We start from the raw sequence: 22,253 nt of genomic DNA on the forward strand, positions 1-22,253 counted from the left end.
TTTAGCTGGCCTTGGTCTTATATCGTGTGTCTAATTATATGTATTTCCTACGTTCTTCCTGTTTTCCAACTACCAATTGCTGTGTGAGAGCTCCTTGTTTATTTCTACATGAGAGATCAAGAACGGGGAGAAGTAATTTAGATAATGGCTGTTTATTTGATTTTGGGTATATAACTACAACTACAACTACAGCTACAGCTACAGCTACAGCTACAGCTAGTGCTTAGCATGTTCACTGGGAAACTATCTATGTCTATGAGCGTCGAGTTCCTTCGTGCTTCGTGTGAGTCTCCTGTACTTTTTATGCATTGGGCTGCCATAACTTACAGTCAGCCTATGGTACTGGAGAAAGGGCATCGGCATGTTGGTCCTAGATACAACTGTAAGTAGCCCCCGGACTGCCGACCTTATTCCTGCCCACTCGGCGGATAACATTTACAGACGAGTAAGGACTCAAATAGAATGCAAGGAAAGTTCGGCGGGAACTGAATATCTTATCCTCTATGCTAATTAGGCGTTATATAGATAATCTAGTAATACCAAACCATGTCGTAAGTATATGTCCGTTATACATATATGGACTTTCGACGTTAGAGAATTTAAGCCTAGCATAACAAGTACATAGAAGATAATTTATAATGATAATTCAGCCTGGTTTTTTCTTTTCTTGAATTCGTTAGACTTGTATAGAGGGATTCCTTGTTTATACTTCATTGTGTAAAGCAGACAGCTTTGATGTGTGGTATCATGTCGTATAGATGACTCGCGGAAAGCAAGTTGAAAAAAGGAGAGGAAAACACAAGAGGTATAAGAGTTAGAGAAAACAGAGGTATAGGAACAGAAACCCTTTAAAGAAACATGAAACATGAACACCGAGAGGAAGATATAATTGTTTGATATAAGTAAGCGAGAGCGGGGTGGGGGTATCCGATGAAACAAGACAGAGAACAAGAAAGATGAGACATGGTATAGTAAATGGAAACAGGAGAAGCTCCTACCAAAAAAAGTAACTTCAGAAATGAGGAATTCTCCCCACGGTGTTAAGCAAGAAAAGGAACAGTTGGATCGACCAAGAGTTCATTGGAAGTATAGTGTCGACGACTTTTTGAAAGGGGGAAATAAAACTCATTCAACGGTGTTCTTTTTTCGGTATCATTGGTGACTGGGGTGGGGGGTATAAATAGATTTTCGGCCTTATCTTCCGTCATTTCATGATGTATAAAGGATGCGGTTTCATGGGAGAGAACTGATTGCTTAGCGAGGGGGACCAATAGGAGCAGAGTAAGAATTGGAAGTGCTGGGTCGTCCACTGTCGAAGGAAGCACGTAAGTCATGTCTTGGTGTCATATCGCCTGCAGACACGGATCCAGAGCCTGTCCCGAAGGGAAACTTATTGTCAAATCGAGTGGGCCAACCGTTACCGGATGGAGTGAGTAGATCTTCCTTTGCTAGATTGACACCAGAGTCATTCCAAGGGTTACGGTAGCCACTATCTCGAGATTCCATGGAGACAAGAGAAGCCTTGGAAGCATTGCTAGAGGCATGCTTGAACAGTGAACCGGGAGATGAAGATTGATTCTTTCGGCCGATGAGCGAGGAGAAGGAAGCGATAGAGCCTGGTTTTCGAAGACGTCCAAAGATGGAGCCACGGTCCGCAGAGTCGTCAGTGGCAAAGTTAGCACGAATAGGAGAGTCCGTGACAAGCGGGGGAGGAGCATGTTGGAGGAGTTTGGAATCAAAAAATGGGAGTGAGTCCTCGAAAGAATCGGATTTAGGCCGGGGAATGCTACCCTTGACGGTCGTGGCGTCTAGACCGTGAGGAACAAGGCGAGAAATGAGGAAATCAACAGCGTCTTTGACACCACCAGCATTGTTACGGGTGAAGTTCATGTCGAGAGTATCTTCGGTAAGAGGCTCCGCGTTCTCCGGGTCAATAATGGCTTGACTCGTTGCTGTTCCTACGGAAAGAGTAATTTCATATTGTTCTTGTAGATTTCGGCATATAACTTCCGAGAATTCGGGCGTAAGGAAGAATGATCGAAGTTGATCGGAGACGCCGAAAACCATAGAATGGCTGACCGGGACCATTCCCTATAAAGCATATTAGCAGATGATTGGAAGAAAACGCCGAAATGGAGGAAGAGCTGAATAAGACATACCAACAACGCATCAACGGCCTGGGGCACTTGATATTCTGGACCAGAGATAGTAACTAAATCGCTGGCAGTTTCTGTGCTTGGAAAGTCAATCTTGCAATTCCATTTCTTCTCTAACTCATCAAGATCCTTCATCCTTGAAACCAAATTCCGATGGTAAAGACGGTTGACGACGACGGTCTCCGAGACGAACTCGGCATCCTAGGAGTCGTTCAAAGAGGACATGAGCAAAATCATCCCTGAGTTGTAGTGTCTATATGAGGACGACTCACGACTTTCTCAACCATGTCCATAATTTCCTGTTTGACTAGTTCGAGATTCTGTGCGTTCCTAGCTGGGGTACGGCAGATAACGTTCTCGACTCGGCCATCGTCGTCATCTTTTCCAGCTCCGCCTCTGTCCATAGCATTGGAAAATTTGACGAAGACAGAATATTTCTTCATGACACGCTGGATATGTTGGCCACCAATACCGATAATACGCTTGTGGTATTGATCTGGAACATGGAAGGAGATGGATGCTGGCATCTCTTGCTCGACAAGGTGGAGACCTTGTTTAACGGCTTCATAATCGTTGGCACAAACATCAATATAGAAGTTGTACTCATTGAAGCCGTCAAAGATGATCTGGACGTTTCCTACGACTGTAAAAAGCGTTAGTATCGGAGTGGAGAGAATTTATAAGTATATATAATATCTTCGACCATAGAATAAAGTACTTACTTTGGCTCATGATTTTGTTAATCTTGCCATTCTTCTTTCCGCTCACGAACTCCTTGTGTTCGTTGGCAAGCTCAATCTTGACTTTCATCTGGTGCGGGGACCGCTTGACGAAGGGAATTTGATGAATGACCATCATAGCAGCCTTGACAGAATCGTCTGAGCCGTGGATATGGAATGTTAGATTGTCGAAAGTTACGTCCGCACCAGAGTTTGCACAAATGTCCGAAAGCATTGTTCTGATGTCTGCTGGGGATGGTGTCCTCATTTGCGGATTGTCTGCCATGAGCCACCAGGTAGCGCTGTAAAATTGGCCAGCCTAGAATTGTTAATGACGCTCCATGCCAACATATACATAGACAGATAACTTACGACATTCATAAGCTCACGGATGGTACGCTCGACATGTAGGACATCTGTTCCCTGAACACGAATAGAACTAACACCGCTGCCTAGCTGGGGAAGCAGAACGAAACACCCGTTTGCCTCCATGACCTTCTGAATCTTGTCTAGGCGCTCGAGGATAATGCTGTCGACTTTTTCCGGGTGGATGATGGCCTCTTTGACGTAGATCTTGAGGACAGCGACTAGATCGCGTAGTTTCTGTTTAACAAGGTTGATGTCCTCTTGGTTTTCTCCAGTGATGTACACTTCGTCCTCGCAGCGTCTGGTTGCACCTGGAGGCATGTAGCCGTATACACGGGGGAATGGCGGTGGAAAATAGATAGCCGTGTTTGTAGTGGCTTCAATCATCTTAACGTTCTTGCGTGTGCGGCCACAGACAAGGAAGTGGGTACTCAATTCGAGTCTTACAGCATCAACACGGCGTTTAAGCTATACCCAAAGTCAGAAAATAACGACACACGAGAAATAATGAAGGAATGAGTGGGGAGGGTGAAACGTACGACTTGATCGATCATGATCAGAACCCTTGACTTGGCGTGCTCAGCACTCTCTGCGTCACTGTAGATGGCGATTCTGAATCGTCGATTCAACCCGCCGTCAGCAGAGTAGCCGTAAGATGAGCTGAGAGCGTTGTCAGCATCGACAATTTTGGGACTAAGCAAGAAGATATCCGCTCCGGTGTAGCCCGCCAATATGTCGATGTGTTCGAGCACGATCTTGCGGACTGAATCGGTCTCCTTCTGCAGGAGGAGGTCGACATCGACATCAATGGTCAAGCTCCGCTAGAATAACCAATTAGTATTTGTGTGTAGATCAAGAATGCGTGCAGCAGGACTACCTACCAAGAAACAAATGGGGCGTTTTCCCTGTATATCCTGGTCTTCATTTGCCGTACGAGATCCGCTTCTCCCGAGATACAGACGTTGGTGACGAGTCCGTGGTGACGTCGCTGCATGGGAGAGGGCCATCTTGGGCTCTGACGAGGTGACGGTAGCCTCGATGCGGCCGCCACCGCTCTCGCACATCTGACGGCACAGTTTACGCAGCGAGTCGACATGCTGTGTATGGACTGGCAGACGGTGGGTAGGAGTCCCCTCTGGTGTTCCCTCCGGGAAAGTCCATCGCTGGAAGGCGTTTGGAGACGAATGCAGGATGTCTGCGGGATCCGGGCCAGGCAGGTTTGAGGAGAATGGGATGTTAAAAGAGATGTTGATCAGCTGCGGTTCAACGGAAGGAGCAGCAGAGATGACCGTTCCGGCGGGGGTGCTGGCACCGCTGGTAGGATTCGGAGAGGCAGATTGTGATGGTGGGTGATGCTGTGAGTGTTGCGGTTGTTGTTGTTGCTGCGACTGCTGCTGCTGAAGAGGTAGCTGCTGCTGATGCTGCTGGGAGGGGTGTTGCTGGTGATGCGGCTGCTGTGGAGGTGGCTGGCCGGGGCCGCCCTGGGGACGGCGGTACTGCTGCGAGTTGGGAGCATCCTGCTGAGGCCGTGACATGCCAAAGGTGGGCGTCATGCGTTCCCAGCCATGGCGAGCCTGGCCGGTGAAGTTGGAAATCTTATGCATCGTCTAGGGCGCCAGGGTGGAAGAGAGGTCGCGAGTCCTAACCGGAGGCATACACGGAGACGAATGGGGGTACAATGGAACGAAGGGCAACGAGAGCTTAAACACAACAACACAAGAAACGAAGACGAAGACGAAGACGCAAGATGCAACAAGCAAAAGAGAATGGAGAGAGAGAGAGAGGAGAGAGGGAGGTGGAAAAAAGAGAGGAGGAGGAGGAGGAGGAAGATGAGGTCGAGGTTGAGAGGTCGAGACGGTCCGAAAGAGGTAAAAGTGAAGCTGAGGACGAGGAAAAAAGAGGGAAAAAAGCGAAAAAAAAGACGAGAGAAAAGGGAAGGCGGTGGGTGGGCGCGACGCTTCTCTTTCTTCTTTTTGGGGGGGAGAGCCTTCTTTTCTGCCAGCGCTAGTCCTGGAAGGGGATAGCGTGTAAGACACGTGAGAGGATTATATAAGATGTGAGTAAGCAGTTAAAGATGAAGGAAGACGACGAAGAAGAAGGAGGAAGAAGACGACAAGAAGGTGAGAAAGTGACAAGAAGGTGGGAAGAAAGAGAGAAGAGGGAGAAGAGAGAAGGTGGAAGAGGGTGGAAAGGGCGGATGGGGACAGCGGGCTGTGAAGATGGAGGTGGATGTGACAAGGTGGCAGGACGAGCGAGACTTCAGGCTGAGAGTTGGAAAATCCAGGAACCCAGGCTGGAGCATAAGACACAGAGAGGCAGAGAGAGACAGAGGGTGAGAGAGGAGGAAAAAGCAATATAGGAGGGACTTGGTAGTGTGCTTGGGCAGTACGAAGTACGTGGAAAGATGGAGCCGAGAGAGGATAGGGTGAGGGAAGAAAAGAAAAGAAAAGAGACGAGAAACCGATCAAGAGAAAGACGGCTTCAGCTCCAGCTTTTTGAAGGAAGCCGACAGAGCAAGAAGATGCACGACTTTGACGCTAAGAGGAGCCAGAAATACGGTACAGCCACAGGGACCAAGAAAAGATGAAGCTGCGTTGAGTCGTTGATGTCATTCAGTGTTTGCGCCGTCCATGGTACGGGCAGACATCATCGACTGCCCGAGTTATCTACGGAGAAGTTGCCGTGGCCGGAGTATACGTACAACAGCACTGCATGCAAGCAGACAGAATAGACAGACAGGCAGGCAGGCGGATAGGGAGACTACGCCGTGCGACCTGCTTGTTGGACGGTGAGATAAGTCTGCATACCCGGTCACTGATATAGGCCAGGGTCTGTCGTATCTTTTCCTTACGCTGGGACGGGGCAGGGATCCGTGTCCAAAACATCCCTGAGACGAGTCTGGCCACATCGTCCTTTCTTCTGGTCGTCGGCTGAATGGATGGCAGCCACAAAAGACCCTGAGCGTGCGTTAACTGCCGGCCTGATCGCCGTTGATGATGCAAATGTAGAGGTCGCTCCCACGGTTCGGGGCAAGCGTCCTGCATGGTACTTACTTCTTCGCCTCTTTTGGCGCATAATTGTGCTTGCCACGTTAATCGAATATGATAGGATGCATTTCACATTTACACACACAATAAATAATATTTACGCTGTTACTTTATGTATATATGTCTATTAAGGTATTTACTCTCGTACTCTATACGGACAGGCGCCTAGTTCGTCGTCGCCTTGAAGAACTGCGGGAACAGCGTCCGAATCTCCTCGAGATCGGCGATTTGGTACTTGGACGCCCGGGTCTCTGGCGCCGGTAGGGTCGGCTCGACAAAGTGAATGGTGGTCCAATTGTGAGCCTGGGCATGACGACAGTTAAGATGCGAGTCGTCTGCGGAAACAGTCGTTAGAAACCCAAAAATCGTTCAACCGCATAACATAGCTTAATCGAGGTTGAGAGCCAAGCTTACTCACCAACGAAGTAACACTCTTCTGAGGAGGCGGCTCCCGCCTCCCTCTCTGCCTTCAAGTACATCTTCTGGTCTGGTTTGCAGACAAGCTTTTCCGCACCATAGTCGCAGTAGGTGATGCCCTCGAACAAATCGTCCACGCCCAAGAGTTTGACAACCCGCTTGCCATGGGTGACATACGCATTCGTCAACAGCCAGAGCTTTACCTTGGTTCGGTCAAAGTCCTCCAGCAGCGTCCGTAGCTTCATGTTCGGCTTTAGGATGTCATCTAGCGGCAGCGCATCGTCTACCTCCCGGTTGAACATGAGCGGGTCGATCTTGTGGAATCGAGTCAGCCCTTCGATTGCAAGGCCGTATTCTTTGTAGTAGCGGTGGTGCAGCATCACCGCGTCCTCGGCATCGAGGGACAGGTGTCGAACGAAGAACTTGTCTACCCTGTCGCTATCAGCAAGGTCCTTTCATGGGCAGCCAAGAGGTGTCTAACCAATGAGTTCCTGCATCAGGTCATGGATTTTGCTATCTGCCCGGCGAAGGTTATAACCGTTAGCTGGCTATTCTAGCATTCCCCCTCCCTAGGTTCATTATTCACTGCACAACACACCCCGCGAGTAAAGCTGCCAGTTGAAATAGAGACCTGTTAGCATACATCTATCCTCATGGCTCTAGAACGTTATGATAGACTGTCATAGCTGGTTCTGAAGTTCAAACGGCTTCCTCGTAGAAGTTCACGTAGTTATCAGGAACTGGTTGATGTCATAGAGAGAACGTACACAGTTGTCAATGTCAAAGAAGAACACCGGCCGCGAGTCCCGAGTACCATTCGTTGCTTCCATCTTGTCACTTGTCGTGTATTATTCGCCCTCACAAAGTCAACTATACCGGCTTCTTGTCCTTTTTGTCTTCACGTCTTTGTCGTCGTCGTCTCTGACTCTTCCTCTCTTTCCGCCCCGATATCGATGACATAATCAAAGATAAATGACATAATACAAATGCCAAGTCATAGTTAATCATGTGATACAGAATTTTCCAAGGTTGAAGCTTCAAATAAATTTCAACTTTGAACAAGGTTGAGAGGGAGAGAGCGAATGTCAACAAGAAGACAACTTCGAGCATCGCGCCTCGTCTTGCTCCTAGATCCGAGTGAATCTTCTCGTGGGTCATAATGCTCGCGTCAAGCAGCCATATACACGGTCAGGTCGCCATTGCGTCGGGCCCTGCGCCTCCGTCTGCCCTCAATGATTCGCATCTCCATACCAAGGAGGTGACCGAGTATGAGAAGATATTGAACATCCGCGACCAGATCTTTGCTGGCACTCATCCTAGGTTGAGAGTCCCGGAGAGTGTAATTCGCAAGGTTCCTCCGCGGTCTGTTGTTCAGACGTCGCCGTCTTCGACATCAGCCCCTGTCTTCGTTCCTAGTTCTCAAGCTTCGGCTTCAGAACCAGCACCCCCTTCTTCATTTCCTCCGGCACACCATGCTGCTCAGGCCACGGCCACGTCTTCTCCCTGGCCTCAGCCAGCAAGTACTGCTGCAGGTGGCGACACTGACTCTCCCGTCACAGGCGCGTCGACGCCGAAGCCAACTTCGGAGATAGACCCTATATTCTTGACCAAATCGGATGATCTCATCAGGGCAGAGACTCAATTGCAACGCCAGCGGCTTGAACGTACACTGCGAGATTATGCTGAGCAGAAGAGAATAGAAGAGAGACAGAAGCCGCCGTTACAGGAGCTGAAGCCTGACTTTGACGTCTCGGATGTTTTCAACAAGGCGTTGGAGATAGTGAAACCACTTTCCCCTCCCTATGACCATGATAATAACACTGGTGTTGATGGTGATGGTGATCGGGCTAATAACGGCAATGCAGCCAGTGATTCCTTCGATGACAACTCTTACTACTCGAGCAGAGCTCCTGACTCTCCACAAAACGAGGAATACGATGAAGATATGGCACCTGCGCCGCCGCTGGCTGGGAATATGGATACAGACGAGAGTGACGAGACTGTTATCGTAGACCGTGCCAGAGCTAATGAGCCTGGGCATGATTCTGCTGCCGGTAATCACCATTTACTTGGTCAACATGCTAACATTGACGACGATGCGAGAAGGGACTTGGAGAATATTCAGCCGTGGACGGAGGATAATGAGCATCATTACTCTCCGCCAGAGCCGTATGAGGAACCAGAGTATTCTCCACCAGGCCCCGACCTGTCACTAAACGGACGACGAGATTTATTAGAACCTAGCTATCTTAGCCCGTCAAGCAGACGGCAACAACAACAACCTCCTCCCATGCAACAGCCATCGGGCCAACAATCTCCAGCCCCTAGGAATCTGCGGGTTGTGAGAAACCATATCACGTCTCCAGCAGCACCTCAGCCTTCCCGTGTATCGCCTCTTGCTGTTACCAGGGTCTCGTCAATAGCACAGTCGCGTCAAGGTCGGCAAAGTAGACAGGCCGCAAAGGCATCTGCCGACCAGGGCTCTGAACGTACTAGCCCAGAGCATGGGCCTTCCCAGCAGTTAATGTCGCGGAAACGCCGTCGCCTTCAGCAAGCTCACGACAAGAAGAAACTCGAAGAGGAAAGAAGAGCTGCTGCGTCTCCTGATATGCCATACATTAAACCGGAGCCTGTGTCACCTCCACCATTTATACCTTCAGCAGTGGCTCATTATCCTAGGGGCCGGCTCGTTCAAGAAGTGCCAGCTGATGTTGATTATGTGTCTCGTCACGACGACCATGTTATAGCCGGCCGTGTTCCAGCATATGACGACGGGCACGGCAGAAACTATGAATTAGAGAGTCCAATTGAGCTGCATACCCCTCGAACAACTTCGAGAATAGGCTATAAAAGACCTAATCGGGATGAGCATGACCTACGGCGAGTGGCTAGTTTACAGCATGCTCGACAGACAGAGTATGTCCAAGAGTACCCAGAGCCCGTTGCAGAGATATCTCCGCGCCACGGGCGAGCTGTATCTTATGCCGAGCCCATCCATTCGGAGCGGACTAGGTACCACGACGAGGGCCAACCGGCACAGTATACCACCACTAGAAGATACATGACCAGACCGCTCTCACCCCACTACCGTGAAAGCTATGCTCCAGTTCGTGTCTCTGAGTCTCGTGCCATGGGTCCTCCTCCACCCCAAAGACGCATCGTAGTTGATGCGGAAGGTAACCGGTTCTACGAGTCAATTGACGCTCCGCGTGCCATGCCTCCGGCATCTGCGCGGGTGCCCAGGGCGGAGCCCTACGACGGAGTCAGTCATGCTCCTGCGCGATCAATGTCTATTGTGGATGATCATTACCGAGACCGTAGGTACATCCAGGAAATGCCCCCTCCTGAGATTACCTACCGCCGTAATCCTGGCCCCAATGCAGGCCCTGGCTCAAGCTACGCTGCAGACAACGAATTTGGTGAGCCACGATACTATGATCGTGAGCCCGCGGAACGTGGACCAGTGATGCGTAGCGCCAGTGTCCAAGTAATAGACTATCCGTCACGTCAAACGCAACACCTCCGCCAATCTCAAACGTCATACGTTGACGACCCTCATTTTCCCCACGAGGAGATTGTACGTGTGGCTAGCGTGCGCCCTCTACCAGTTGGCGTGCCTCGTTATGAGGAGCACCATGAAGTCCGACCTCGCATGACAAGTGTACGGCCTATGCGGCGTGAGGTGAGTGTCTACGTTGATGACGAAGTAGGTCATGCTAGGGAGTATCCTCCTGTGGAACGATACGGCGGAGGACCTAGCTACACGGCACGTCCGATGAGAGAAGAACGCTTTTACGAAAGCGCTGGCCCAGGCCGAATCGAGGCCGATGAGGGCTCTGAGGTTATTCGACGAGTGCCTCGCCAATATTAAACTTGATACTTTGCTTGGTCTATTGTTCAATTATGATTGCTCTTTTGGAATTATAAAGCCTTCTTTATTCTTTGTCAGATACCCCCTAGCATATATGAAAGGAAAATGTTGACTTATACTGCACATAGCATTATCTACTTGGTAGCGAACTCATAGTGTCCTCTTCTTATCCCAACTTCTCTACATCTGAAATCTGATATTAACACCTTAAAGGCGGCGACAAGTTTGACCTGACTCGCATAAAGCAGCGCTGGATTGTTCCTGATGCTTATATAAGAAAAAGTAAATAGCAACAACCTTAAAGCTGCCCAAAACACATCAAGGATACGCGCATAGGAAAAAAGGGAGAGCTTTTCTCTTGAACAACGCCAGGCTGCGGGCAAGGGCTGTTTTTCTTTCCTGTTTTCTTTTATCCTCTAAGTTGACTGTCGTCCGACATAATGGCTGGGTACGCTGCCGGCCAACTTATCAAGCTTGCGGACGGCCGCCACGCGAGAGTTCGATTCATTGGGACAACTCGTTTTGCCCCTGGAGAATGGATCGGTTTGGAACTCGGGGACGCAAGCGGGAAAAACGATGGCTCGGTCCAAGGAGAAAGGTACTTTGAGTGTGAATATGGATTTGGCATGTTCGTTCGAGCATCTGCCATTATCGAGATTGTTGAGCAGGCAAGGAAAGAGGAGCCAAAGGTTGCGCCGAAAAGTGGCCTCGACGGCAGGGGAAGGCCAGCATCGATGATTGTGCCTCCTGGAGGGCCAGTGGGGACAAGGAGACAGAGCTTGATGACATCTACATCGGGTACAAAGAAGTCGAGCTCTGGTGCTTCGAGTCCTTCGCCTGCTCCAAGGGCTTTGGGACGAACCTTACGGGTGAGCTATATGTTTTAAACTTCTACATCCCTCTATTTGACATTGTTGTTAATAAGACGTATGGGTTATACAGTCACCTACAAAGTCTCCGGTGAAACCGCTGGCCGGACCGGGTACACCTGCTGCATCCCGAGCCTCTTCCACAGCTTCGAGGACTATTCCAAGCCATAAGCCCAGACCAAGCTTGTCAAATCGCAGCTCAGCAGCTCCTACTCCCACATCTACGACATCCAACTCTCGCTTGTCATTACGCCAGTCCCAGTCCACAATGGGACCTCCAGCGAAAACCACCCGTACTGGGTTGGCCTCGTCACGCACAACTGTAAGTCCGGCCACATCCAGACGAATGTCACTTAAACCAGCTACGGCGAGGTCGCCGGTGATGGTTAAGGTGGGAGCAGGTCCTGGCGAGGAAAACGAAGGCGCTTCACGAGCAAGCTCGCCTCCTGAAGGACCAGAGCTTGATGTTGTCAAACCAAGTTTGGCACGGCCTACACCATCTCCAATGAGCCAGAGATCCGTTTCTGGGAGTAATGCGCTGGTACAAAAAGAGCTTGATGATCTGAGGACAAAACTCAAGATTATGGAGAAAAAACGGACAGAAGACCGTGAAAAGCTAAAGATGGTTGAGGCATATCGGGCAGAACGAGACAAGTTCGAGACTATCATACAAAAGCTTAGGGAAAAATATCAACCTCAACAACAAGAAATTACCACTCTAAGGAAACAATTGAAGGAGGCAGAATATAGGGTTGAAGAAGTTGAGAGACTCCAAGCGGAGCATGAATCCATTCTCGAGATGGCAGCGCTTGACCGAGAAATGGCGGAAGAGGTTGCTGAATCCATCAAAGCTGAGTATGAAGCTTTGAAGTTCCGGACCGAGGAATTGGAACTTGAGGTAGAGGTCTTGAAGGAAGAGAATGACCAGCTTGGCCAGGTCATGAGCCCCGAGGAGAAGTCAAGCCAGGGGTGGCTGCAAATGGAACGAACAAATGAGCGATTACGTGAAGCTCTGATCCGCCTTCGTGATATGACACAGCAGCAGGAAGCTGACCTAAAGGACCAAGTCAAGGAGCTAGAGGAGGAGCTCAAGGATTATAACAACCTCAAGGCTCAGTATGAGTCTACCAAGGAGAAGTTGCTTGAGTCAGAAGCGAATATGGAGGATCTCAAACAGCAGGTGGAAGCACTGGGAGCCGAAGAGATGATTGAAGAGCTCACCGAGAAAAATATGCAATATCAAGAGGAGGTAAACGAGCTAAAGGCTATCATAGAAGACCTTGAGAGCCTGAAGGAATTGAACGATGAGCTCGAGATCAATCATATTGAATCCGAGAAACAGCTCCAAGAAGAAATTGACTTCAGGGAAGGCATTTACCATGAGCAAAACCGGAAGATTTCGCAACAGGATGCTGTCATCGAGGACCTTGAATATACTTTATCGAAGTTCCGCGAGTTGGTCTCAACCTTACAAAATGACCTCGAAGACATGCGGGCTTCCCAGCAAATCACCGAGACTGAGGCTACGGATCTAACTGTGCGCTCACGGGCAATGATGGACCTGAACATGAAGCTCCAAGCCTCAGCTGCAAAAGCCCAGGTTAAGTCAATGGACGTAGAGCTTGGCCGGATGGAGGCCGAGGAGTCAGCCAGCCACCTGTCTATTATCAAGCTTTATCTACCTGACTATTACGAGAGCGAACGGAATCCAATTCTTGCTCTCCTTCGATTCAAGCGAGTAGGATTCAAAGCCTCGGTGATGGCTAACTCCATACGGGAGCGCCTGGCAGACCCATCAATCCGCTTCCCTGAGCGAGACGGATTCCTGGCTTATGAAGTACTTGAGAAGCTTACATGGATATCATTGGTTTGTGACAGATTCGTCGCCTTTATGGACGGTTGTTCAATTGAACAGTTTTCATCTTTTGAAGGTGCCTTGTACGAGCTTGAGCCAGTTGAGCGCATCTTGAACTTCTGGATTGAAAGCCTGAAAAAAGGGGAATTGAATGAGAAGACTTGCGCTGATGAACTCCAGCGATCAACTGCTCTATTATCGCATTTGGCGGAGACCTTAATACCGCAGCATGTTGAAGGTACCGGAAATGAGATGTATATGCTATCTGTACTGACACAAACGTACCTGGAAAACACTGCATCCGCTCTTGCTCAATTGAAATCAAAAGTCCAATCTAAAATACCTCCTTCACCAGAAGACGAGGAAAGTCAGCATCTCTACAAGAAAATTGACGCGGTTGTGCAGCAAGCAAGGGGAATAAAAGTTGCATCAAGCAAAGTCACTCGGTCTCTAGAAGAGCTGAGAACAAGATCGCTAGCTCTTGCAGAAGAATGCAAGGAGACATTTGAGTCAACCGAACAAGCTGCTAAGGAGTTGTCAACAGTGGCTCAGCTGATCGGAAATAGTTTCCTACAGCTCATTGATGACGATGATCGTACCGAGCCGTTCACATTCCCAGAAGTGTTGACTAGCATGGCTGATGCAGTCGCTTCCATCTCTAAGGAATCGCCTGGAAACAATGGTTCAGATGATGCCCTTGCAATTATTGCCAATAAACTTCGTCTTTTGACGAGCCATGTTGACGAAACATCAAATCTTTCGTCTGATTTGTCTCAGACGGTTGAGTTTGATCGACGACAATCTCCATGGATTGCTCGCTCAAAGATGCTCAAAGCTAGCCAGGAGACCTCACCAGATACCGAAGAAGAGAATAGGCGCCTGAAGAACGAACTGAGTGAGGCTTCAAATGCTCTTGGAGCTAAAGATAGAGTCTTTGAAGAGCAGTCTATCAAGATTGAACTTCTTGAAGCCCGCATGCGTGAAGCCGGTAAAAAGGCAGCTGTCGTCAAGGATTTGGAAGCCAAGATCGAAAATCTCCAGTCCAAAGAGAATGAATTTGTTGCTCTAGTTGAACGACAGTCTCAAAATATGCAAGCGATTGAACGAGAACGGGACGAATACAGGAGCCGCTTCGAAAAACTCAAACGAGCTTCCGATTCAGAGGGAAGTAGTGGCATAGGGGGTGTTGTAAACGCCGCGGCTTCATTATCAGTTATGAGGGAAAACGAAGCCTTACGAGCCGAAGTCACCAGCCTTCAATCCGCTATACGCTATATCCGGGATGACAACAAACGAGCACATCTACTTGACCCGTATTCCGTCCAGAGAAACAACCATATGCGCTCTTGGCTAGATGTTCCCCTGGTCCGTCCCAAGCCTTCAGTTAATGAACAAGACCCAGACCATCGACATAAACAAGCTGCCGAATGCCGCGACGTTCTCAGTCACTTGCTGAAGTTAACCAAGGAATCAAAACTTGTGGATCTCAAGGCCAGCAGCAGTTCGGATCCTGCAAACCGTCTTGCATGGCGCCCTGTCAAATCAACTCCCAAGTATCACGCTATGAAGCAACGTGAATATTATGAAGAGTGGAGCCAATGGAAAGACGAAGTTGTCAAGGAGAGGAAAATGAAGAAGCTGAATGCTGCCTATAGCGCCACCAGACGAGATCGGCCAACGACTCGACCGGACAGCTCAGTTAGTTTTTCCGTGGATCATCCAGCCTTCACCGATATTTCTCGGAAAGGGCTAGAACCTGACAGAAACGAGGGCGTAATGGGTAAGACATGGAAAATTCTCGGCCTCCAACCTGATACAGGCGATATCCCAAGAGTATCAAATGAGCCTCAGATACTTGATGACTAAAGGGCGCAGCTACTAAGCATTTCCTCCCCTGTCCCCTGTTCAATGTTTCCGTTCTTGTTGCTATATACCCAGGATATTATATATCAAACGTCAAGGACTTGTTGCATATATCTCCATAATAGTATATTCCGTTTCAATTATATTCTCCTTCTAACAAATATTTACCCGGATTCGGATATTTTTAGGCATGAAACAATGCTTTCTTCCGCCGGCTAAAACCGGCAGGATATCCCTGTAAGCAGTTAAATCGTGCCTCGACGCGTGAAACATATAAACGAGCCCGCAATCATGAAGGTGTGTGTTAAGACTCAACTCGAACGCGAAACTATCGCCAAACTATCGTCAAACGAACAGCCAATCGGATGTTGCGGCTCTTCGCCCTGCCAGCAAGGTCGATGGAAATCTGAGCTAGGTAGCTTCTTATCAGATCCCAGGTTATCAGATCAAGAGCGGACCTCAACCACCAACACCAACAAATGTAGAATCTCCCCGGTATAGTTTCACGAACCAACCTCTCAAAGGGCGTGTTGAGAAGGGTCATCAAGAATAGTTAGTCATTTATCTTACAAATCACTCATGGCCATGGTGAAATTGACTGCTACCTTCATACCAGAGGTCCCTATTCAAAGACCAATAAAAGGGTGCTTTTCTCCTTTGGAATTAAGGCGAGCTGGCAAAGTGACATTTAATTCCCTTAGATCCGTTAAATAACTCATTTTTTTTTCTCAATTCAAGATACTGGTCACAGCAATCATGGACCAACCAAGGGTCATCAATTTCAAGAGTGACACCCAATCCCTCCCGACCGAAGAAATGAAGCAATTTATGATAAAGGCCGAACTAGGAGACGAACAACACAATGGAGACCCAACAACCACAGAGCTATGTAAACGGGTAGCAAAACTCCTTGGGAAGGAGACTGCAGTCTTTCTTCCGTCGGGGACTATGTGCAACCAAATCGCAATCAACATCCACTGTCGACCAGGAGATGAAATCATATGTGACCAATCGAGCCATATCATCAACTATGAAGCAGGTGGTCCAGCTGCAAATGCGGGAGTGATGGTTCATGCTATTGCTGGAGAGCGCGGAATCTTCACGGCCGAGCAAGTCAAGAACGCCATTAGAGCTCCGTCACGCTATTTTCCCGAAAGCAGACTGCTTTGTGTTGAACAGACGGCAAACCTTGGTGGAGGAGCTATTTGGCCCCTATCCACGCTCCAGGAGGTTGCTGCGGTTTCTAAAGAGGCCGGGATGGCAACGCATATGGACGGTGCCCGTCTGTTCAACGCTGTTGCTGCCACTGGCATATCCGCAGCTGCTTATGCTGAACCTTTCGACTCGGTCTGGATTGATCTAAGCAAGGGGCTTGGGTGCCCGATAGGAGCAGTTCTCTGTGGCTCAGCAGACTTCATTCAGGAAGCATGGCGGTTGAAGCAGAGGCTTGGAGGCGCAATGAGGCAATCTGGCATCGTTGCAGCAGCTGGTATATATGCTCTGGACCACAATATTAGTCGTCTCTCTGAGGACCACGCAAATGCCCGGTTGCTGGCCAAGTTGATATCTACTCTCCCTGGTGTTAGCATCAAGCTTGGCGAAGTCGAAACCAATCTGGTATACTTCGAGGTGAAAGATCAGGAAGGCCGTCCCGCAGCTGCAGAGTTTGTGGCAAAGTTGCAGTCCTTGGGTGTTAAAGGGGGTGCAATGGGTGCCTCAACCGTTCGGTTTGCGACCTATTTGAACGTTAGTGAGGACGATATAAGAGCAGCTATGCCGGCGATCAGAGAAACCGTTTCTTCGATAACTGGATTACAGATATCTGCATGAACATTGAAGAACTGTAACTTTGAAAATAGATATGCCCAATTAGTTTAACTATTAACTAAATTAATCGAGCAACTAGAGCATCTTTCCGAATGCTCCACGGGGTATAATTTTCCTGCTAGATTCCACTGCTCAGTACAGAATATGTGCCACCCCGTTTTCCCTGCCATTATCAACAATTCGTGCGCCTCCCGATAATCCCCACAGTAGTGGGGGGATAAAAACTGGGTAAATATATATAATAAAATTAAACAGCAATCAAGAGGGGGAAACAAGCGTGCAAATAAAAATAATAGGAGGTTTTAGAGGAAGTCGAGGTAGTGTGGGGGAAAAAAGCCTCCTACACCCAAAAGTATAGATCAAGGTCAAAGAAAGGGAAGAAAATAGGTTAGTAGGCCACTCCGATATCATTCGGGCCAAGAGGTATTTCATAGAATGGGCCTTTCTCAGTGAGTGCTTTGGATTGACGTTTTTCATTAGGGGTAGAACAGGCTTCCTGGGATGAAGTTTTGTAGCCCATTGCTAGATCACAGATCTCATAGTCCTTCTCTGTTACCGCGTGGAAGCTGAGAGGTGATTGAGTGATAGGCCCCATCATAACCGAGCTGGAGAGCGAAGGATTTCGTGACGAGTATCCTGTGGTGGAGACCATTGTCGAACCACTCAGCGTACGTGACCTCGCATGGGGTGCGTCATAACGGAAGTTTGACTGTGGGCGATTTTGGTTTGATCTTGCTGCAAACCATTCTGCAATAGTACGGGAACGGGTCGGATAATGTGTTGGAATTGGGGTACTTGAGTTGTTGTTGACTTTAGCTGGATTCACAGACGGCGGGCGTACTTCTGATTCTGTCTGATTCAGGTTACTAAGGTCGTCGAGTGATGGATAGCCTTTCAACGTCTCGCTGCTCTGTCGCGGAGGGGATATGGCGTTCTGGATTTCCTGTAACTTTTCTGGGTCTGGTATCGTATTGCGGCGGTCATGAATTTCGATAAATAGAGAGTTTCTAGCCGAAGAAGCGCCTATTGGTTTACGAGCAATCGCGAATGGAGACGAAGTAGACTCTGAACGTTGGCGGGCATCTCTCTGGTTTGGTGCACAGACGGCCTTTGGCAGTGGAGCTATGATTGGATCTGGGGTTGACTCTATAGTTGTGTCTGCAGGTTGAGAGCTACCCTGGTCAAAGCTCTCTAGGTTGAAGTTATCAAGACCGAAGTTGTCGAAGGCTGGTAGATCTGGTAATTGATTCCCTTCAACGTAGATACTCAATTCTAGCGGTCGAAAGGATCGTCGGCGGCGCCTAGGAACAGGAGTGGTGCTCCTAGCAGTGAGATGACGAAAATCTGTCGGACCACTGATCTTTAATTTGCGGACAGAGGTGTGCTTTGGTTTTTTCTTGTGTTTGACTAAGAGGCTCGCTCTATTAGATGCCCTAGAAGCCAGACTTCTGCTTTCATTAACTAGATTTGGCAGCAATGAAGCTCGTGAATCAACACGACGGGGACTACTAGGGATATCGTCGTAAAGAACCAGCTTCATAGGAGCAACCGGTAGGGGTTGCTCATCGTATACTGTGATGGCATCTTCTGGAGTCCCTAACAAATTGTTATGGTCAGCTCAGGTTTGGTTTGCCTTTGGCACGGTGCATTGCGGCCTCGTTTCCTCTAGTACGCACTACCCGCCATGGTCCGTGATCATTAGTTACTTACTTGTGCCGTTGTTGTGCACCTGGAGAGAGGGAGCCTGCTCACCGACCTCTGACCAGATGCACCATGAGCAAGTAGGAAGCCAGGCCGTGAACATTGAGCCTGCTCACTCCAGCACCATCATCCTCCTATGCATGAAGGCCTGCGTCCATGGCAGTTGGTTCTCCTGGAACTTTTCAAAGCAATGATGGACAGGCCAGCAAAAAGGCGAAGCAAGCTTCTCTAAAAAGAGAAATTAGACATATTCCCCGGGCGCGAAGCTTTGCTCATATATGAGAAACTCACCCTGGGGAGGACGGGCTCCCAGCAGCCAGCCGGTGGAACCTCCCTTCATATAAACAGAGAGGGGCAGGCGCTGGCGCCTTGCATGAGCGCTGGCCAATGGGACTGGCGGTGTATGCAGGCGACATGGCCCCGTCACAACTTTAGGGTGAAATCTGCGATGTTTGAGGGTACACGGGACGACTGTGCGTATGCGAAGATGGTGTCGTGTAAGTACGGAATATATACCGGCATCGCCAAGGGGTCAGTGATGTCGGGCATTTGGCTGGAATCCGCTCCCGTTCGCTGAAATTAGAGGGGAAGTGAACAGGGGCCACCCCGGCCGGCGAGGCAGTGTCCAATCGACGGTTGGTTGAAGCCATGCTCTGCGGTGTCAGATCTGCACAGCAGTCCGATCTTAGCTCAGACGGAGAGAGACAGGCTGGAGAAAGCTGTTGGAAGGTTGTGAACCGAAAAGCGAACGGCGAGTATGTAAGTAGTTAACCGAGAAAAAAACAAAGTAAGAAAAGAACAGAAGAGACGAGAAAAAGAAAGCAACGGGATGTTTGCAACAGGAGGAATTGGGATGACCTCCTGGGATGAAATACAGATACAGAGGATGCCAGGGGGAGGTAAATCAAGGGGAGAAACACGTAATAACTCCGCAGATTCGAAATTTGAAATTGCTTATGTATCCAGAAATTAATTACTATATGCACCAAATGTGTAACCGTCTAGTTATTTGGTGGCACCAGAGGTGTTCCAGGCATCATGTTCATCGTCAAAAACGCCGCCGTACTCCTCAGGTCCCGGCCTGGATCCTTCATGCTGGAAGCCGCTGGAGTGATCATGCGTGTCGTGATCAATATTATAATTAGAATATTCAGGGGTTTCGCCTTGGTCTGGTTGCAACTGCGATCCCTTACTACTAGCGTGGTGTGTAGTGTTGTTCCTGGTGCCTCGAATGTGAGTGGCAACAGTCTCTAAATCGAGGGATCTCTCTCCGCCCTCTCTTTTCTTTTATCTCTGGGGAAACTCACATGGATTGCTGTTCCTGTGCGTAACCTCGTGTTACGGTATCACGAGGAAGTTGATCATTTACCTTCTGAGTTGCGACCTCGTCTGCATCATCGACCAAGTCTGCAAGCTGGCGGGAAGAGCTGCTCAATTGGCTTATCCGGCTTGACCCTCTGGTCAGAGCGGCCGGCTGTTTGCCCTTGTCTGCCTTGACGTTACTAGATGATGAGTTGGACTGCACTTCTGCAGGAGGCTGATGCCTGCTCTGGCGGTTGGCAGACCGCTTTATCTGGTTTCCTTCACTTGATCCTTGTCGGCTTGAGTACATGGATGCACGAGAGTGCTGCCATACCTGCTCTCTGTATACTTCGTTTGTTGTTATGACGGGGTACTATATTATAGTTAGTAGAGTTCAATCTGGAGCTTAATCAAAGACCGTGGCTACGTACGTTCCAGTCGCCGAATTCTAGTTTCCGTGCATTGGCAAAAATAATTTCATCATCTTCGTTAAGAGTGGGCTCGTCGATATCGTAAGATCGCTTGTTTTCGTCCCTTATCCGGCTCGAACTGGCATGAGATGTCCTCTGAGATGACGATTCAGGTCCCAGAAGTGGTGTGCGGCTATTCGCCTCTTTAGGCTTAGGGATCCAATACTTTGCCTTTCCTCCTCTTTCGTATCGCATGCCGTCCATCACGCGAGCCATTCGTGATCGGGACTCCTCATGGGCAATGACGTTTGTTTCTGAATCAAAAAACCGATACTGGTACTTTTCACCACGGAAAGTCTCCTTGGTGTCCTCGATGAGGTCTTTTACCCCGAATGCATCGCGAATCGCGTATTTCACCGGCATTCGAGCGGAGGAGATCGATGCATTTGCGTAGTCATGCCATGAGAACGCATACCAGTGCATGAACGCGAAGATTGGCATCTCGCAGCAAATCAACAAATCCTGAATTGCAGCCGCCATGTTGTTCGGAGAGTACCCTTCAGGCCCAGAAGGAATCGCTCCTAGGAACTGAAGGATAGAAAGAAAGAATCCTTGCCAGTAAGATGCAAATATGATGAGCTTGACGCTCAAAAATTTTGGGACTGGTCGATAAGGCTTGAGGTCATCATTCATAATGATCCAAAACAAGGCAAGTGAATATAAACTGATTGTGACGCTTAGGTTGTAAATGATTCCAACCCACAGGTAGCCAGAGGAGAGGCCAATGTAGCCCTCCTGAAAGGTACCGGTTGCTTTAAGAATGATGGTAACTAACGCAAGGATCGGTTTGAGCCATGCGTACTGCAAGATCCCTCTTTTCACTGCTAAAAAGGTGTAAGGGTCGGATATATCTATCTTTGAGAGGCATTTATTGAGGGGCCAGGTGTGCTGAATTGGAGGACGGCCGTGGGTCATAATGATGAGTGATCTCTCCCCTCCGAGGAAGTTGATCAGTAGCTGGAAAAAGGTATAGATGGTAAACGCCTATAGACGGAAATTAGCCAAATAATTCCCACCTTGACCTGGAAAGGCAGCACACATACTTCATAAATATCTCGAATAGGCGCAACCCAGGCTGCTGCTTTCAACGAAACTATGCTTGTCCAAGATGATATCGCAAATATAGGTACCCTGACAGAGTGTCAGCAAGACATTCAAGCTTCAAACCGGTAGACCTTTTTTCACTGACATCAAGAGTATTCTGACGACGTATCGCTGGAGGAGAGGTTTCCGGTAGTTTTTGCTATAACACTTTTCAGTAACCGACTCGACAGTAGGCATAGAAGTACTTGGTAGAGCTCACGTCTGAAGCCATATGGACCTGGGAGATTCGATACATGTCAGTTACACACAGCCTATGTAGGCAGACAAGAAAGGGCGGAACGTACAGTAACGAGATGAGAGAGGCCATCAGCGAGGCCACGCCGGCCACGATAATAGCAGCCTTAGCCAGGCTGGAGCCTGTACCTCCGGCGTTCGAGCTGAAGAGCGTCATCGTGGTGTCTCTTGTTGCTATGCGACAGCGGTAGTGTTGGTCAAGATACCATCGTCGTTCACATCCACGAGAAGTCGCCTTTGGTCATCTGAGACCAGCAAGTGTCAAATATAACAAAGCAAACGCAGCTGTCCTGGAGAACGTCTTTGCGCCTCAGCACTGCTCAGTCTCTTCCCTGTCGCTGGGAAGCTGGGCTCGCGAAGGCAGCAAGATATATAGGAGAAAGACGTTGCCTGGAGACAAGCATGCGAAGCTCCCTGGCAGAGCTTCTAGATCGTTGTTTGGTCGAAGAACC

At 48.9% G+C, this 22,253-nt stretch overlaps 7 protein-coding genes across 7 annotated transcripts; 3 read left to right on the top strand and 4 right to left on the bottom strand.

Moving 5' to 3' along the window:
* Positions 1-1,254: 1,254 nt before the first annotated feature.
* Positions 1,255-4,845, bottom strand: MGYG_03096 (KH domain-containing protein; the record flags this gene model as incomplete). Its single annotated transcript, XM_003175524.1, has 7 exons — positions 1,255-2,091; positions 2,160-2,357; positions 2,429-2,793; positions 2,879-3,194; positions 3,248-3,709; positions 3,781-4,062; positions 4,123-4,845. The coding sequence occupies 7 exons, from the start codon at positions 4,843-4,845 to the stop codon at positions 1,255-1,257; spliced, it is 3,183 nt and encodes a 1,060-aa protein (XP_003175572.1).
* Positions 4,846-6,453: 1,608 nt separating this feature from the next.
* Positions 6,454-7,535, bottom strand: MGYG_03097 (SSM1; the record flags this gene model as incomplete). The annotated part of the gene is made up of 5 exons (XM_003175525.1): positions 6,454-6,623; positions 6,707-7,132; positions 7,187-7,222; positions 7,304-7,316; positions 7,473-7,535. 5 exons carry the CDS (start codon positions 7,533-7,535, stop codon positions 6,454-6,456), a joined length of 708 nt encoding a protein of 235 aa, XP_003175573.1.
* A 329-nt stretch (positions 7,536-7,864) lies between these two features.
* MGYG_03098 (hypothetical protein) lies at positions 7,865-10,576 on the top strand (the record flags this gene model as incomplete). Its single annotated transcript, XM_003175526.1, has 1 exon — positions 7,865-10,576. The coding sequence occupies one exon, from the start codon at positions 7,865-7,867 to the stop codon at positions 10,574-10,576; it is 2,712 nt and encodes a 903-aa protein (XP_003175574.1).
* A 440-nt stretch (positions 10,577-11,016) lies between these two features.
* Positions 11,017-15,166, top strand: MGYG_03099 (dynactin; the record flags this gene model as incomplete). Its single annotated transcript, XM_003175527.1, has 2 exons — positions 11,017-11,445; positions 11,519-15,166. 2 exons carry the CDS (start codon positions 11,017-11,019, stop codon positions 15,164-15,166), a joined length of 4,077 nt encoding a protein of 1,358 aa, XP_003175575.1.
* A 753-nt stretch (positions 15,167-15,919) lies between these two features.
* MGYG_03100 (hypothetical protein) lies at positions 15,920-16,993 on the top strand (the record flags this gene model as incomplete). Its single annotated transcript, XM_003175528.1, has 1 exon — positions 15,920-16,993. One exon carries the CDS (start codon positions 15,920-15,922, stop codon positions 16,991-16,993), a length of 1,074 nt encoding a protein of 357 aa, XP_003175576.1.
* Positions 16,994-17,378: 385 nt separating this feature from the next.
* MGYG_03101 (hypothetical protein) lies at positions 17,379-18,794 on the bottom strand (the record flags this gene model as incomplete). The annotated part of the gene is made up of 2 exons (XM_003175529.1): positions 17,379-18,586; positions 18,701-18,794. 2 exons carry the CDS (start codon positions 18,792-18,794, stop codon positions 17,379-17,381), a joined length of 1,302 nt encoding a protein of 433 aa, XP_003175577.1.
* Positions 18,795-19,696: 902 nt separating this feature from the next.
* On the bottom strand, positions 19,697-21,958 carry MGYG_03102 (membrane protein; the record flags this gene model as incomplete). Its single annotated transcript, XM_003175530.1, has 6 exons — positions 19,697-19,970; positions 19,999-20,366; positions 20,425-21,447; positions 21,507-21,594; positions 21,653-21,706; positions 21,852-21,958. The coding sequence occupies 6 exons, from the start codon at positions 21,956-21,958 to the stop codon at positions 19,697-19,699; spliced, it is 1,914 nt and encodes a 637-aa protein (XP_003175578.1).
* Positions 21,959-22,253: the final 295 nt, after the last annotated feature.

This window comes from Nannizzia gypsea, genomic scaffold, assembly GCF_000150975.2.
Source record: "Nannizzia gypsea CBS 118893 supercont1.2 genomic scaffold, whole genome shotgun sequence".
NCBI classification, from domain to species: Eukaryota; Fungi; Ascomycota; class Eurotiomycetes; order Onygenales; family Arthrodermataceae; genus Nannizzia; species Nannizzia gypsea.